Source organism: Dinoponera quadriceps, unplaced genomic scaffold (genome assembly GCF_001313825.1).
Source record: "Dinoponera quadriceps isolate SergipeBrazil2010 unplaced genomic scaffold, ASM131382v1 scaffold169, whole genome shotgun sequence".
NCBI classification, from domain to species: domain Eukaryota; kingdom Metazoa; phylum Arthropoda; class Insecta; order Hymenoptera; family Formicidae; genus Dinoponera; species Dinoponera quadriceps.
In genome coordinates this window covers 125,285-143,378 of record NW_014554270.1, presented here as the reverse complement: position 1 = coordinate 143,378, position 18,094 = coordinate 125,285, and the positions used below count along the sequence as shown (strand labels likewise).

The 18,094-nt window shown below is 48.5% G+C and overlaps 1 protein-coding gene across 1 annotated transcript in view; it reads left to right on the top strand.

Moving 5' to 3' along the window:
- The window catches only part of LOC106740903 (homeobox protein Nkx-6.1), a 40,293-nt gene that overhangs the window by 16,044 nt on the left and 6,155 nt on the right, over positions 1-18,094 (top strand). Inside the window, exon 3 of the mRNA XM_014612370.1 lies at positions 6,709-6,920. Coding sequence (XP_014467856.1) covers positions 6,709-6,920 — 212 coding nt within the window. The remainder of the gene's footprint in view (positions 1-6,708; positions 6,921-18,094) is intronic.

The following is an 18,094-nucleotide window of genomic DNA, read 5'->3' as shown; positions in this document are numbered from 1 at the left end:
CCCCCCCTGCCGTGTAACCTTTCCAGCGGCGCGCTACGTTTTCCACACTCGCGCGAATAACTCCGGCAATATTTTAACTGCGGCATCGGAGCATCCGTTCCTGCCTTCTCCGCCGCCCGATACACGCAGTGGATACCTCTTCGACCCACTCCCCCGCCGCCCCCTCGCCTATAGTCGGATCCTTCTCCCGTGGGGCGACGGGGAGGACGAGGAGGGCAAGGGAGAAAGAGAGAAAGAGAAAGAGGAACACACCCCGTTTCGTACAGAATGTATATAAGTTACACCGGCTACCCGGTATATTTTATATTCCGGAGCGAAACGTTGATCGGCTCATGGCCCTCGCGAGGCATCGCCGAACGACCGCCGCGGGAACCGTCGTCTATTTATGCCTCCACACCGTATATATCGGGGTACAACTATACCCGAGATAAGCCCGACCTGGCCCCCGTGCCGAGCGCCACCCTCTTACGACCCCCTCGTGCCGAGACGCGCGGCGACGCTAATCGTCTCGATGTGTTCGCTCGAAAGTTTAATTGAGAGAGCGCGCAGACGCCACGGTTAAAAGCGAAATCCAATCGGGTTTCCGTTTTCGAGATTTTCTATGCGCCAGTCTCTCTCTCTCTCTCTCTCTCTTTCTCTCTCTTCCTTTCTTCGTGTATACCTTTTTTCACCGTGCAACGTCGTGAAAGCACTTCCTCGAGATTTTTTATATCACCCACGCGGCGTAAAATTTATAACGAACCGTGTTTCGCTCAAGTGTCTGGCTGAAATCTCTCCTGGTATTAATTAATAAGCGGAACACACTAAAAGTCTTTTTACAACTTGCGTTTAATGTTAATCCGCGAGCTAGGCGGGAGATTCCTCGGGCGAAATCCTCGTGTAACATCCCGACCTGGTGCTCGCGCGGCCCACCCTATGCATAAAACAGCAACTTCTCCCGAAAATGATGGGCATCTATCCGTCCGCACGTCCTTCCCCTCATTCCCATTCCCATAACGAGAACGAGTCGGATATCGTGCACCTTGTTTCTGTTTGGATACCCCACGACGCGCACGGTTGTTATTCCTGCGTGCCCGTCGCTTCCTATATTTTCCTTCCTACTTTTTTTCCTGCCGCGCGCGTCATCATCGCCCGCTCTTTTCCTCGTTCCTCTCCTTTTCCACCCGCGTCTGCATTCTCATCATCGACCCGCCCACGTCTCGCCTCTCGATTTCCTTCGGAAACCTGGGCTTTATGGACACGAAACTCGCCCGGGTAAGCGTCACGTAAGCGAGCCCGGTAATGAAAACGTCGCTGACGCGACGAGATTCCGACGGTGGCCCGCGCCGACCGATGTATATTGTTATTACTCACGATACCCACGGAGCGAATCACTCTGACAGGGAGTGCCGACCGCGATCAACTAGCTTCCAATAACCTCTCGCGAGTGTGTTTCACGGAGCATCATTTTGCCGCGGAGAGAGGAACGGCGTGCCCCTCGAAAAATTCATATCGTTGCCAGACCCGAGTTGAAATTTTGCTCCTATACTAAACCACTAATTTTATAACGCAATAGGAGCTAAGATTAGCAAAACAGATTTAATTCTGATGATATCATTTACTCCTACTTTGACCATAATGATGTCTTAAATTTCGATTTAAACTATTTTATAATGTCGAAATGTTTTGAATATTCATACGAATTTAAAAGGTTGCTGTACTTGAAAACTTTACCGATTAAATACAGAGTTTTTTCTGTAAAGTTTACGTATTATCGATTGGACAAAAGTACAAATACTTCTACATAGCGAATGTGTGCGCGAAATTTAATTGGAACATTATTCGATATGTGAAGATTAAATATTTCAAAAGGAAAATCTCAATCTGTCAAATAAATATTTACTTAAAACCAAGATTTCTACACATGGAGTCGTTCTCGTACATAAAATAAAAGTTGCACGATTCTTTCATGTTCGATTTACGCAAAAAGCGCGTATATCACGCGTACATAATATTATTATAATTTAATTCAAATGACCACCGTATTATTATTTAGCGCGCTACCTATACGATGAGGTCGATAGATTTTCATTTGCGAGTACATTCGCCGTGCCGATAATGATCACGACCCTTCGATCCGCGCCGGTGCCCCCTTAATGGATCTCGCGCCAGCAGCGCGGGGTGGCCTCGTTACCGAATTAACTAAGCATCCATTTACTTTTGGTGACAACACACTTTGCACACTCGATAAAGCATTCCTCTCCGGACGTCAGTCGAGCCGATGCGCGCCGTTATTACTCACGTCGCCGATGGAGCGAACAGCCCCTTCACGAGCGCGACGCGAGCGTCCTTCCTACAAAGTCGAGAGCGACATCCGATTCAATTACGTCGAAGTGACGAACCGTCGTCGCTCCCTGCGTCATCCTCGGCTTCTTATTCCCGTTATTTCAGCGAACGTCATCTTTAGCATCCACTCGAATGTTATCATCAACGCGATATGAATAATGTATGCGTCGAGAGGCATCGTTGGCAATTTATTTCGTTCTTAATATTATGTTTCCCGATGCGGAAATATCGAGCCAAAAACACTCACAAATTTCGCTGCCTCGGAATTTCGACGCTCGCCGATGCTAAAACAAGAACGCCGAAATCGCACGATAAATAATGAAAAATCTCCTATCGAACTCTCCTCTCTCTCTCTCTCTCTCTCTCTTTCTCTCACTCATTCCGTCTCGCTCTGCCCGCCCCTTCTCTCTCTCTCCCCTTGCGTGTTCCAATCGCGACGCATCTTTACCGCGAATGATTTGTTTCGCCCCGAACTCACGGATGGATAAAACGGCCCGTGACACCCCGGGTCGCTCACCCCGTATAAATCGAGCAATCGCGCGCGCGCGCGTCGAGCCTCGCACCCGAACTTCCGTTCGCCGATAACGAATATTACGAATGGCCGCGGTGTCTCGTTTTTGATCGTTCCTCTTTTTTGAAACGCCGCGCCGATACGGTCACCTGCCGCTGATTTACATCGACACGGCGCGGCGGACGCATCAATTTGCCCGTGCCGATACTTCGTCTAATCGGACATCGGCCGGCGTTATCCGCGGCGGTATCCGCGCGCGGTGTGGGCGCGGAGGCGGGCATCGATATATACGCATTATCCGGAGCGATTTCGCTCGCATACACTGCTTGACACGCGTGTCACTTGTTCACTCTAAATCGGCTGATTAAATTATGGTTCCACCGCCCTACCTCTGTGTCCACCGACCGGTCCCTTCCCCCACCGGTCCGCCCTACCGCCTGCCGTCATGCCGCGGACATGCTACAAAGATTAATCCGGAATCGTTGGCGTAGCGGAGGATGATACCTCGACAAATATGGCCACGTGTCGAAAAACAAATAGTTCTTTGATCGACGTAATGCGTAAACGAGTAGACGAATGGACGACACATCTCTCTCCCTCTTTCTCTATACTTTGTCGGAGGATTTTACTGGCGGATGCGCGCGCGTGCGAGAGGGGGGAAAGAGAGCGCGGTCGGAACACGCGGGAATTTCGATGGCTGCGAAGCGGTAGTTACCGCGGCGATGGTAAAAGCGGAGTTTCGTTTTATTTATTGTATTAATCAGTTCTTCGGTGAAATAAAAAAAAAAAGGCCGCAACGAAATACCGGGCGGATTCGATTGGAATTGGGCATGGTCGATGTGGTCGAGTTAAAACTTTATACTATACCGGCCCCGAATTCCCATGCGAAAAAAATATTTTGCGGAAAGAGTCGGGCAATAAATCGCCGGGTCGACCGGACACAACACCGGATATACCTGGCTCGTTTGGAAAAAAATTCAAGAAAAAATATTTTAATTAAAATGCTTTCGCGCGTATGAAAGTATAATATTTTCGCGATACAGCCTCATACACGTATATTTGGCGCCATTTGCGCGCAGAGTTGCGAAATATATTAAAACTAGGAGGAACTTTCAAAGAAAGAAAGAAAGAGAGAGAGAGAAAGAAGGAAAGTGTTGTCGTTCTAAAGCACGCTTTCTAAGAGCTAAAAAAGTAATCGCATAAAATAATTTGCGTAATGCTATTAGTAATACAATGAGACCGAGGAAATATGGTGAGGATACATTAATGAGATAAAGAAATATAATAAGTAAAAAATTAGCGTACAAATAATTTACGACATGCAAGTTAGTGATATAAAAGAAGAAGAATTGATATAAAAGAAACGTTATATAAACGTTAAATATTTTTTGTAGATGCAGTAGTAAGATAAAAATAAAATAAGTAAGATTAGTAAATAACGGGAACTGTATTAATAAAATTATAAATAAATTATAAATAGAAGAATAAATTTACTTAGACGAGAGATAAGTAGCACCAATACAATACTTAATATCTAATAGTTACATAAAATCAGAAAAGGGTTAACTAAAAAGGCCAGAATGGTTTTAATATGAAGAAAAAAAAGGAGACGTTTGCCCAAAAACGTAAACCGCGACTTTCGCTCGCAGTTAATCTCAATTTCACTCCTCCCCCCTTCGTGGGAATACTTCGGCTCAAAGCGTCTTATTAAATCCTTCGCGACAATGAAAACTAGAATAATTACCTCGATTAATTAAGAGAGTTCGATGATTATTTCACTGGTCTCCAATCGCAATTGCGCGCTAAGTTACCCGCGAATCACCGACGACGACGACGACGACGACCACCGCTTTATCCTCGAGGAGAGCCCGAAATTACACCGCGAAAGAAATCCTGCCGCCGTATGCGGCGCATACAAATTTTGATAAAAACGCGGACTTATCGGGTTTTGCCGGCGGTGTGGCCGCGGAAATATGCGCGGCGGCTTAGTAGGACGAACACGAGGGACGGTGGCGGTGGGGGGGAGGCGCTGGGGTGGGCGGGGGAAGGTGAGGGACGGATACCCAACGTCGGGAAACGTATACCTCCCCCGACGTCGAAGGCTCAGGGTTGGAGTGCGGTAAGCAGCTCATTAGAACCCTCCCCGCCGACCGGCCATTATTGCCTCGTTCCGTATTCCGTTACAAATTGCTTTATTAAATTAAAGTCCCACAACCCACACTCCGTACCGCGTCACGACCCTGTGTCGACCCTTCCTTCTGCCGCCCCCCTCTCTGAGATCCCTTCGTTTCTCTCGCCCCCTTGTATATACGCGCCCACATGCCGCATCGTACCGTGTGCGGCCCCCTCGTCTCCGTGGTCGAACTCGAAGTCGCCCGTCCCCCCTTCGCCCCCCTCGTCGAATTGTCCCTCTCTATTAGCCCCGAAAATTTTCTCGAGCCTCTTTTTTCCGATCTAATTAAAAGAAGCCGACCGAGTGGCCGAGATTAAAATGATCAGCCGGCGCGATTAAGATGAGGTCGCTCGATCCACGAAGGATTCACGACGAGATAAACGTCCCCTGGCGCGGGCAATTAATAATCGTAAATGAGATAATATTGATTTGACAAAATTACACACGGTATATCGCAAAACGGCAACAGAGTGTATCCTTGGGCTGAATACGAATTAGATCGTTTCAACGAGACTCGCAAACAGCCCCGATTTAGTATATCAGATAAATAATAAATAATCGGGCGAATGCGGCGAGTGTTTCGCGCAAAAATCGGTATCAACGCGGGTCCGGCGAAAGAGGGAGGGGAGGGAGACGCTAAATGGTTGCGGCAATAATTACCAACGTTGTAAGGACCGTAATTAATTCCGAGAACGGCGAATTAATTTCGAACTGCGGTTAAAATGAAATACTTCTTACGGTTATAACATGGTAGCTAATTATGCCCGGAGATATATCGCGAGCATATTTTTCCCGCGTAAAACAAACGAGGCCGAAGTGTGTATGTGGGGCAAGTGCATACAACACCGATGCACCTCCTTAATAAATTTTGCCGCGCTGCATAGAGATAATTAGCATGCCCCGGGCGATGTAACAAGATCAAATTTATTAAGAAGGCGCAATGATAATGCGTCCCGTTCGCATCCCGCGAATGTACTTAGTCTCACTTATCTTGCGTAATCCGTAGTATCGGTGTCGGCGCAACGGAGTAAAATATTGCGATATTACCCCACGACTTGTCACGACAGAAAGTCACAGATGGGGCTTGCAGTTTCCCCTTTTCATTCTACGAAAAGAGATCACGAGGGGGGAAGCGAAACCGATGAAACCCGCACGATGGCACGCACAAGCGGACGCGCGCGCCGAAAAATGCAATGAAAGCTCTCTCGTCGTGAATGCGCGATATCAAAATTCCCGCCGTGGTTTTTTAAGCGATACTTGAATTTCAACGCGAGCCGCCTGTTCTCGTTTTAACGATCGACACGCTCGACGCCGTATCGAGAATTGCAGTTTACTACCAAATGGCGTATAATATTATACGCCGACGCCGGGATGAAACAAAAAAAGAAAAAAGAGAGGAAAAGAATCACGCGTTTATTACAACGAAGTGTTACGAGGGAAAGCCGAGATATTCGAGAGGAAAAACGGAGCAAGTTCGTTTCGATTGAAAAAAAGTCACTTTAGATATAACTGAACGTTAAGAGCGAAGGACGATCTGTTTCGTTCGAAGGACGAGTGGAGGGGGCAAAATTAAACGAAATCGACGTAGGTGAACCCTTCTGCGGAAGGTACAGCGTACACATTTGAGCTAATTACTCCATTCGTAACGGAGCGAAACGGATATTCAGGAGGTATTCACCGGGTGACGCGAATGTTGCAGTGTCGCAACAGCTGGGCTGTCAGCAAGCGATGACGGGCACGGGCGGCGGCGCCGGGGAACACGAGGGCGGCAAGAAGAAACACACGAGGCCCACGTTCAGCGGACAGCAGATCTTCGCCCTGGAGAAGACCTTCGAGCAAACCAAGTACCTAGCCGGCCCGGAGCGCGCTAAATTAGCGTACGCCCTTGGGATGTCGGAATCGCAAGTTAAGGTAACGTCTCGCTTAACAACGCTCGTAGCATATTCGATGAACTGTATTAGATGCTACCGTCGTTCAAGTATAATACTACAGGAAAAGGAATTAGTATTGATTCAAGGCTCATATTCTCATGTATAAAGAATTTTATACGAAGATAAAATTGTTTTTATATGAAGAAACTCTATGTATATAATTCTTAAGTAACAAGAATATGATATTTTTAATGGAACTATATAAAATTTCTTCATATATAAGCAAGTTTTATCTTCATATAAGATTATATTTTCGTTCAAAAATGTGAAAAGATACGGAGTCTTGAATTGATATTAATTTCTTTCCGTGTACCTTTTCGATTTACAATACGAACTTGTCTCTTTCGTGCTTTGAAGAATACTAATCGTTACATTCTAATGAAAGGGGAAATGGTTCCTCGCATTATTTCCCCGAAATATGAAACGCCTGCAATCTCTTCAACCCTTGACGCGATACTCGGAGTTCCGCGCGATTCACACCGCGAGTATCCCGATAATCATCGAGCCGCTATCGCGGGTGTCCCCTCGGTGTGAAAAAAAGCCGAAGAGACATTTGTCTCTTCGAGTTCGTCGCTGACACCGGGGAGATCGATCAAAGCACCACACCTCGGCGCCGAGATCCGCGCGCTGCGAATAATCCCGCGCGCGGCCGAAAAATCTCCCCGCCGCCCGGGAGGGAAAAAAGAGATCCGCCGCGATCGCCCGTCGACGGTGTCCGGGGGGCCTTCCACGACGACGTCCGCAAAAAGCGGCTCGCTCGCGTGGAGGTGCGATTTTAAAAAGCGTCCCGCTCTCGTCGCCCGGCTTACTCCATCAACGCGCCCCGCCCGCGAAACCACCACGGACGGAGCGACACGAGTGCGGGGGCGAGAAAGAGAGAGCGAGAAAGAGAGAGAAGGGGTGTGAGAAGGCGGGCGGGCGGAAAGGGAGGGTATCTAACGAGGTAGCCGGTAAAAAGTTCGAAGGATAAAAGAAGGTGACAAAACAGCCGGAGACGTGTCAAGCTTTGCGGCACCTGCGTCATCCTCGGCGTCGCTCTCTCTTTCTCGCGGATGCCGGCGGTGCGTCCGCCCTCTCGCTGCTGCAGGAGGAAGGGGGAGAGAACGGGGAACTTCGGATGAGACACGGGTGAAACTCGGGTGAAGCCTCGGTGACGGTGAGCGAAAGGACAGAGAAACCGGCGAACCCGGGCTCTCTCTCTTTCTCCCTCTCTCTGTCTCTCCCTCTGTCTGTCTCTTTCGCCCTTTCTCCTTCTTTCGTCCTCCGCGAGAGCTTTTGCACCCCTCTACCCCCTCCCCAGACATCTCTCTGGTTCCCCGCAAGCTCCGCCGCCTCTTCGCCTTCCACCTTCGATGTTCCGCACGGAGCCGAAACCACCCTCTCGCCCTTCGTCCCCCTTTTCCTCCACCTTCTCATCCTCATCCTTCGCCATCTTCGACCCTCCGAGAGCCGGCTTCCCATTTCGAAACCCTCAACCCCTGCCGCAGGGCAGGCTTCTCCCTTTCTCTCTGCCTCTCTATCTATCCCTCACGGACTCCGGGCGTCGATGTAGCGCTGTCATTGGCTCGTTCTACGCCGCCATATTTACATTTTTATTGAAAGCTACAAGTCTGTGTCGGTGAGTGATGGCGAAGGGGGAGAGAGAGAGAGAGAGAGAGAAAGAGAGAGAGAAAGAGAGAGCGCGAGCGTGGCGCCCCCTGAAGCCCACGGGGGTTGAGGGGGTTGTTGAGGAGGGAGGGAGGTCGGCGGATGAGGGACGCGACACGGAGGGTGGATGAGGAGGGGTTGCGCGGAGCGAGAGCGCGGCGAGGGAACGCGCCGGGGGGTGAGGAGGGTTAGCATTCAATTACCTCGGATTTCCTCGGGAAGAGGCGATTCACCTCCGCGTATATGCCATCTTCGAGGGCGAGATTGCCCCCAGATCCCGGAGTGCCGGCGCGTTTTTCGAAATATTACGACAATATATACCCGCGTACTCTTTCGCGCTCGACTCGCCCGCGGTGGGGAGAAAAAAAGAGGACGGAGGGGCGGGCGGTCTCGGGCTTGTTTATACCGGCGGCAACCCCCGATGAATCCCGCGTTATCTCGCGGTATCGCGCGATTTCCTTTAAACTTCTCTCCGGGGGTGATCGTGGGGCGATTTGTGCGGTAACTCTCTCGCTCGCGACAGATCTTCATCGTACCCACGATCCTCCGCCGCTCCTTAAATCGAGCGGACCCCTCGGCGAGGGGTCCCCGAATTTTTAGGGCTCGTCGAGGAAGAATTTCGAGGAACAACTCGAGGCAAAGCATTCAACAAACAAGCACTTCGGTGGTTCTTCCGGCATCATCCGTTCCGACAGGTCGCTATTTCCGCGCGAGATCTTCCGCTTCAAACCTCGAGAGATCCGGAGGAGGCGTGGAGTTGAGTATCCGAGCGCGTTCGAGCCGCGATTATGCGCACGAGCGTTTCATTCAGGGGTGATATCTTATAATTGGGATACACACGCAAGAGAGGATGCACAGAACGACGCGGTCGATGCCAGCGGAATACCAACGATAGATCGATACCGCTCCCTCGTGGTTGCGAGTAATACCGGATCATTACATACTGGACCTATCACTTTTTTCAATATTGGAAAGGGATTTGCGCGGTACGAAGGGATTTGGCAGCGCTGCCCGATGAAGATTTATACCGACCCGCCATTTCACAATTCCAGATTTATAACTTTTTCATTATCGAAACGTATATCTTATCGGCGCTCGCGCGCGCGAGGGCCCTCTTTCCTCTCTCTCTCTCTCTCTCTTTCTCCCTCTCGCTCTCTCTACTCTCTACTCTTTTTTCTTTCTTTCTTTTTCGCCTAATAGCACGACGGATTTCGGGCGGTAATCTCCGGAATACATTTTGCCACCGATGGTTCTCGGGGGTTATATCCGTCATGCTGTACAAATTGCCCGCACGTTAATATATTCGATCAACCGAACGTCGTTGGCTCGAATGTGACTCCCATATCTTTCTCGCGGCACAACACGGCAAGGAACTTCTCTCCGTAATGCGCGTGATGGTTCGCATAAATTCTCGCAATGAAATATTTGCCGGTGATGTATATCGCGTAATCTGAGCTACTAAATCACACAGGAAGTTCGTACGCAGCGTTTTGCAAACATCGAAGTAGAAATATAACGGAATACCTCATTGCCGTCCGTAACTATCGATTCCTCAAGGTACACCTTGGATTATATTTTTCGACCAACGTTTCGGAAGGATTCTCAACCACGGAAAAACTTGCACTCTCGGCAAAACATTTACTAGATATCAGAGGTATTAAGCTATTTTGTGTTGAGAAGAGTGGCCTAATCTACAAATACATGACAGCTGTTGTATTTAGCGACAGACATCAGTATACTGAACCTTGAACTTTGAACCTGGTTTTTCTCGAAATTTTGCGTGTTGTTTGCAAAATGATAGAGGACTTTTTGGTTCACCTCAATCCGTTCTACGCTCTCACGAAGTTTGTCCTTGTTGGTCTGGGATATCCTGTATAGTATAATATATGTATATGTATATGTATATCTATCAGTTGAAGAAGTTGCGTAGCACATAAGTTGGACTCGCGATCTAGAAGTCCCGAAATCGGTACCACCGGGATATATAAATGTGCTTTTCAAATACAATTACACTCCCATCGTATCAATTAAATTGCTAGTTTTATGCAGTATATCATCGCAAACGCTAATATCTTAAAAAACAAGTAATAAAATTTCTAGTCGGAAATATAAATATAATTTTGTCGTTATTGCGCGTATCTCCAAATTTGTCGGGCTGATTTAAACAGAACGCATACACCTAAATTTGCGCGGTTACGTTAATTATGGATCCTGCGTATTACACCGAACAATCTAGTTTATATACCCATATTTCAGATTAATTCGACCAATCCTTTTTCCGTGCGCGTCAAAGTAAGAACGAGTTAATTAATATCCACTCCACACTTGCGATTATGTCGCGAACGGAATGGAAGGGAGGTTACAGAGCCAATTGTAGGTTCGTTTCGCATTTCGCGACGGTTACACGCGCTCGAACGGGCCCGGCTGTCGTTAGCCGCCGCCACGACGTCGACGACGACGACGACGAAATTGCCAATGATATCCATCGCATGATTTAGTCAGGGTCCGCCCCATGAACACCGACCCAGAGCGAGCCAAGTGCAACGCGACGCGTCGCGACACTCGAAGGCTCTTAGCGCAAACGACCCCCTCGACTCGCATGTGTCCCCCCTATTAGAATCTAATACGGCAAAGTGAACGCGGAGCATTTGCGAGTTAAAGACCGTGGCGCCCTTGTTTCGTAGTCGCCCTTTATCCCCCCCCCCCTTCTCTCTCTTTCTCTCTCTTTTACTCTCGTATAGGAGTGTGTATCGCGACGAGGAGAACGAGAGATAAAGGGCAATTTCTGAGAGGAGGGGGGGCTGCTCGACGATGATGAGAGAGGCAGACAGAGCGCGGAAGATAGAGCGGGTCGGACACGGGGTGGTTGTGTGTTGTTGGCGACGGCATCGACCGTGAATCAGGGGATTAGATACTTTCTTGTACAGACGAAATGCCGAGGGTATGGTGGTCGCGCGACCTCTCCGCGGTCTCTCTCGCTCTTTTCGTCGAAGCGACTGCGGACATGGCGGGAACGGCTGTTCGGACGGCACAACTTTGCCGAGCTGCTCGATCTCTCATCGACATCGCGTGCTGTGATCGTCTCACGAGTCTCTCTTGTTACGCGAATTCGATGATTCCGCGTTTGAGGAGAAATCGCGCATAAATCCACCCGAGAAGTCACTATCGAAGCGACCCCCGGTGTTTCGAATCGCTGTGCGTATATTCTTCTTATCTCGACTGTCATTGGAGGACACTAGTAGCGCATCGTGTTTCCTTCACGATTACTTCGTCGAACTCTCCCCTTCTCTTTCTCTCCACCAGCCGACCTCCGCTACTTTCCAGCGAAACAGCATCCTACAGCATCCGGGGTTAATTGAAAACAGCGGCATCCCCAACGCATTAAGCACGCGATATCAAACTACACGTCGCGAACGGGCTCCGCGATGAGGGGGCTGCATCTCCTCGAAGGGGCGAGGGTAGAGGCTCGTAGGGTCGTCGGACTTGCGACGGCTCGCAACGTGCGCGTTACGTGTCCCTATTTACGCCGGGGGTGGTGTTGGGCGCTGACGGTGGGCTACGGTGGTTCCTCTCGTCCACACAGGCGAAACGCGCGGCTACCGGAGGGGACCGCTGAAGGGAGAGGAGAGAGAGGGACCGGAGAGGACCGAGGGGAAGCCGGGCCGAGTTGTTTACGGCGGAGTAATCTGCTCGTCGACGGATACCAATATCGATGACGTCAATTAGTACGAGGCGGAAGGCCTCTCCTGCCCGCTTCTCCGCCACCGCCATGTATCATCATGCCGGTGTATGTACGAACGGAGCGGAACGGCGCGCAGCTCGGCGTGGCTCGACGCGGCACGGCGTGGCGTGGCGTGATAAATCACGGCAGCAGGCGGCGTTCCCTTCATTCACCTCCCACTACCATCAGGCCGCACCACGCCATACCACACCATACCACACCACATCGCGTACCCTCGAAATTGGCCCACATGTACTTGACTCCATAATGCCCGCGATTCTACCGGCTCGACTCGACCTAACTCGGCTCAGCTTGGGCCGCTCGCTCGCCCGCTCTATCTCTCTTTCTCTCTCTTTCTCGATAGAACCGACTTTATTTTTCGACCGAACTTGCCAGTTACCTTCCTCGCCGCTGTTGCTTTGGTCTTCCCTCTCTTTCCCCCCTCGCAACCCTGTATCTCGCCTCGATTCATCCGGCTCTCTCTCTCTCTCTCTATCGTTCCTTCTCTTCCTTCCGCCCTAGCCCTGCCAGGGGAACGGTCTCGTCGAGATCGCCGGCTCGGAATTATATCGGGGTGTATACACGGGCGCCCGAGACGCCATTATGTTTTATGGGCCGCGTAATTGTATGGGCCGACCTCGGGAAATTATTAGGAACCTTTTTCCGGCTGGGCCAATATCTCGATACCGGCACGAGGAGAGTAATGTGTCGGTCTTGTGAGCGTGCGAAGTTCCGAGGATGACGACGAAAAACGCTCGCCGCGATTATCGACAGCGAGAAATCGCGCGACAAGGCTTGGGTAAACCGCTCGCTTTTGCGTTCGTCGCGACGCACCCGATATAATTGCTTTCCGATGGCACCGTTCAGCTTTCAGCGTCCGATGGAGCGTCGATGGCTATTCCCAAAGTGCGCCCGTCTCGTTTCGATGGGTCCGCACTTTCGCGCTAAATGCGTCCTTTTTCACGACGAGCGACGACGGTGCGATGACAAACGCGACGCGTCGCCCATTGACATCGCGGAAGTGCGCGGAGAACACTGGAAGCACGGGGCGTGTACCGATACGCAACCGCTCGACTTGATTTATAACAGCAGCGGAGAGGGTAGAAAGTATCCGGGCACGCGATTATAATTCTCAGTTCGAGAGGAAGCGGAAGGAGACATGTACAGAGCAAGATATATAAACACGAGTCGAAGTTTTGGTGCTACTCTGATGCTCTTAACAACAGTTTACACTTGCTCAGACGGCCTGTAGACTAATAAAAAAAAATCTACTTTGACGATACTGACACTTTTTAACTTCTCTTTTATGAACCTTTAATTCTGCACATCGAATTTCAACGCTACTTTCAACAACTTATTTTGACGCTAAAACAGTTAAAACGGAAATTTAAGAAACCATCAAGGTGAAAAAGTAGGGGTTACATTATATGATTAGAACTGAAATTGAACCTATTTTAACTTCTACTGCGTTTTAGAATTAAAGTTTTAACATAGGACTAAAATTTCGAGTCGGGTGTCACGAGAAACCTCTTTATACATTTTAATGTACGCGCGCCCACGTAGATACAGTGCGAGTAAGAAAGATCATGAAGCAGTTTATTTACCGCGCCGCGAAGATCGTTTCGGTCGCATTCAAATTGACGCGTGTTCATCAACGAGTCAGTCGACCGGCCGTGTCCGAACGTCTAACGATATTCTACATAATGTGTTTCTTGTCGAAATTAGCGGCGCTACGCGTTGGCATGTCCGCTCCTTCGCGTACACGTGTCACGCGTACCGTACGTTTCCGCAAATTCGCATTAGAGTCGAATGCTCGCAAAAAGCTCGTACCCATAACGAAGTCAGTCATTGCGATTATTATTGTAAAAAGTCTCATCGTGTATTATTTATAATGTAATGGGATGAGAATTTTTGCGGAGAAATAGATGCCTTTGTCGAGACACGACGAGCACTGTGACGCATGATGAACGAAACTTTTGCTTCGGATTAATCGAGAAAACTCATTTTATCAACAGAAGAAACCTTCCCTTCCAAGAGAATGGAACATAATGGGGGAATATTAATACATATGTACGATGATACCGATACATTGATCAAATTTGACCGGGGTAGCGCTCCGGGGAGGGTGTTAGACACGGGATTATTCGACTCCCCTCGGCAACCTTCGCGGGCTGCTACAATTCGACCGTCCTCCCCTCATCGTGGGCGCGAAATCATTTTTTCGAGGATTTTATAAGAAGATCTAGCAAGCGTTTACGACCGGCGAACAGACAACGACATAAATTTTCATTCGCGTTTATCGCGTTCATCGTCGCTACCGCAGATCGACAATAGCGATCGCTGAATATTTATAGAGGCGCGAGAGATTTTAGGCGGGATGAATCATAGCGGCGATTTCAGCTGTCGAAAAAATGTATACCGTATCGTTTTAGTGCTCGCGAAATACGAAAAGAATATTAGATAATCAAATATTATGTCATTCTTAAATTGATTCTTTAAATTAAAATCTCAAAATAGTGGAAACAGCAAAAAATAATTATTAAATAAATAATCTTTTGTAGTACTAATTAATAATAGTCTCAATGATGTTATATTTCGAAATTTACAAGGTTAACAAAAATCAAAATTTCAAAAAATACGCAGATATAGTTAATAAATAGGATTTGCGAAAAAAAAGTGAGAACTGCATGTTAGTGAACCGATAGTAAAACTCGCAATTTATCGAGTCTCTCGCGCATCTAAACTCAGAGAATCCCCCCTTTGTCCCAAGCGCAAGGACGTCGCGTGGAAATTAAATAGGGAGTATTTTAATAAGCGCGGGCGTCTCTCGATGAGGGGGACGATGGCATAAAGAAGCAACAATTCTTTGCGCTATTAAAGCGCACGGCGAGCGGGAGAGCGGCTCACGCAGAATTAAGAGCAGCTGCTCAAACGAGACGATGCTGTCGCGGAGAAACTACATCTGCGAGCTAACCAGGTATCGAAAGTCAACCGGCACAATGAACCGAGTGCAAATAAAGACGCCGTGATAAAAAGATCTCCTCTACCACCGGGTTCTGGAAGCTTTCGTTTTAAGATATTCGCTTGAAAAAGAATTCAAATGGAAACACGTACCGCTCAAGAGTGAGAAAAAAGGAAGATTCAGTGGCAGTTTGTGCAATCCGGGAAATGAATTCGCGAAGATTGAGAGGAAATACCGGAACATCCTTGTGTGTGTATGTGTGTGTGTGTGTGTGTGTGTGTGCTACGTGTCTACTCTCACCGAGAGCACGTGACGTAATCGTAAAGAGACATTAACACTCTCGACCGGACGTTGCGCTTTTCATTTAACATTTCAGCACACCGTCGTCTCACTATCCGCCACTTCATAACGGCGCCACGGGTATCGAGATCGAATCGCCCGGACGAGCTTTCTCGCCGTGCTGAGGAACGGATTCCTTGGCGCGTCCTGCAGCGGGAGTGAGCGAGAGGGGAGAGAGATAGAGAAAGGACGAGAAAGAGAGCCGTAAAAATTCCGCGGCGCTCGCGGCCGTCGCGAAATTTGATTCCGAAATAAAAATAGAATATTGGGGATAACGCGAATCGGTGAAGCCATTTGATCTCCGAGCGGGGCCAAATGGGTGGTTGGGGGCCGCGGGGGGAGGGGACGGTGTGCAAACGGGGGGAGAGAGGAGTATAGGAGATGGGAGGGGGGAGAGGAAACATATCGATATGGGGAAGCGCTACGGCAACGGAATACAGAGGAGCGCATTATCGCCGGCAGCCAACTACCCTTCGTCGTCCCGACCGCCCACCCCTCCACCCACCCGCAAAGAGATCGCATTACTTATTACTCGAAGAAACATTCTGCTCCGAGCACTCTGTAATATTGCGAGCCGCGGAGTCCCGCGATTACTCCGGACGCGATTGACGATCGCGAAATCGCGGCCGCGTTCTCGATTCGCGACACCCTGCGCGGCTCGAATCGCTCGAGGGGGTGCGCGATGAGCGAAAACCTTGCTCCCTGTCTTGCCCCTCCCGTAAGATCCTCTCGAATGTATAAATATATATGTTGCGTTTAGGCATTCCCGCTGTTGCGGGCGGGACCGAGGCCGCGAAGAACCGAACGGAACTTATGCGCGCGACGAACAAGCTATTGTAATTCGTTGCTCTAAGTGTCAACATGGAAATGCGAAAGTTTATGGTGACGTTGAACGAACGGCGAATTGTCAAGGAACCATGATAGAAAGGAAAAATGAGGAAAATGATATCGGGGTAAAGTGTTGCGTGCACGGAAAAAAATCATGTCGATTCTCGTGTCGATTCTCATATTCTCACATATGTAAGCAAAAATATACACTTACATGAAGATAAAATTTGCTTACATGAAAAAATTCTATATAGTTCCATTAAAAGTATCATGTTCTTGTTATTCAAAAATCATTTTTACGAATTGATAGAAAAAAAAATGTTGGATAGAAGGAATACTTTCAAACTAAGAGTTGTATTATTATATAAAGAGATGATGAATATGAGTCTTAAATCGTTATTAATTGTTCTTCTGTGTGTGTGAAGTGTTTAAATCGATTTCATCGTAATGAAGCAGCAACGCCGAGAGGATAGTTTCTCTCTAATGAGAAAGTTCCATGTTAGATATGCTTTCACGTGATGTCTCTGCGCTCGCGATTTCCACGGAATTAAATCGCGCCGAAGTGCATCCCGAGTTTCTTCTCCGGGTCGCCTTGTGGAATAAAGTTTCGCGTACACGGGAGGATAAAAGCCACGCTGCTCATTTATATCGATCGCAAATATAATCCCGTGATTATCATTCGCTTAATCATTCACTCCGCACTTTTGACGACAGCCGACAGAGACGCGTCGTCTCCGTCGCCGTCACCGTCGTCGACTTGCTTTACGACGGAGCTAATGTAACATGTGACACAAATATCGAGCCTGCGGCGGTTAACACTCTCAGTTTGATGGCATTTAGGAGCTCTCGTTACTCCACCCCCTTCGGTGGGTTACAAATAGGCTGTCGCGTCACGCCATATGGCGTAAATGCAAATTTTATACTAAAAGAAGCCTGGCCAGTCAATGCGCGTTAAAGGGCATCGGTCGAGGCTCAATAGTTTTGTTTGCATCACGGATATCTCTCTCGCCATACTATCGTTCCACATGCATCAACATGACAAAAGGCAAAAGGCAAGTTTTTTCGCCGTGGGACGTGACGCCTCATAAAAAGGGGTATTAAAACCTCCGTTATCTTACAGGATATTTCGACCGGCCGCGGGCTTGACAAAATTAGCACACGCGTAATTCGACGAGCCAACTGCCGCTGCTGCGCCGTGTCAATTTTCTCCGTTTAGATAGAAATGCGTACTGTCGGCGTGTTATTCCTTAGATTGGGAGTTGCATTATTTTCAACCTTCACATAAGGTCGAAATCGTTATAATAAGAGCCATTATAACCCTGCCATTATAATTGGAGTTACTTATGCGACTTTCAACCTTATGCACGGCAAAAACAGTCACGGTAGTGTAATTGAATTTTCTATTATCTGGGGACCAGACGAAAACTCGGTCGTAAGGACAGGAGAATTCCTGTAGGAGGTTTCTGCTCAGTTAATTGCTTTCAGTTGACTCAACCGAGTTTTAATGCAGCTGTATGTTCTCATGAATGTGTTCTCAGTCACGGTAACAAAGATATCATCTTTTATCATCGACTTTTCGTCTGTTCCCTTATTCAGTTGCAAAAACTGAAATTTTTTTCCGTATACCATATACGTTATATATAAGAACCATGGCAGA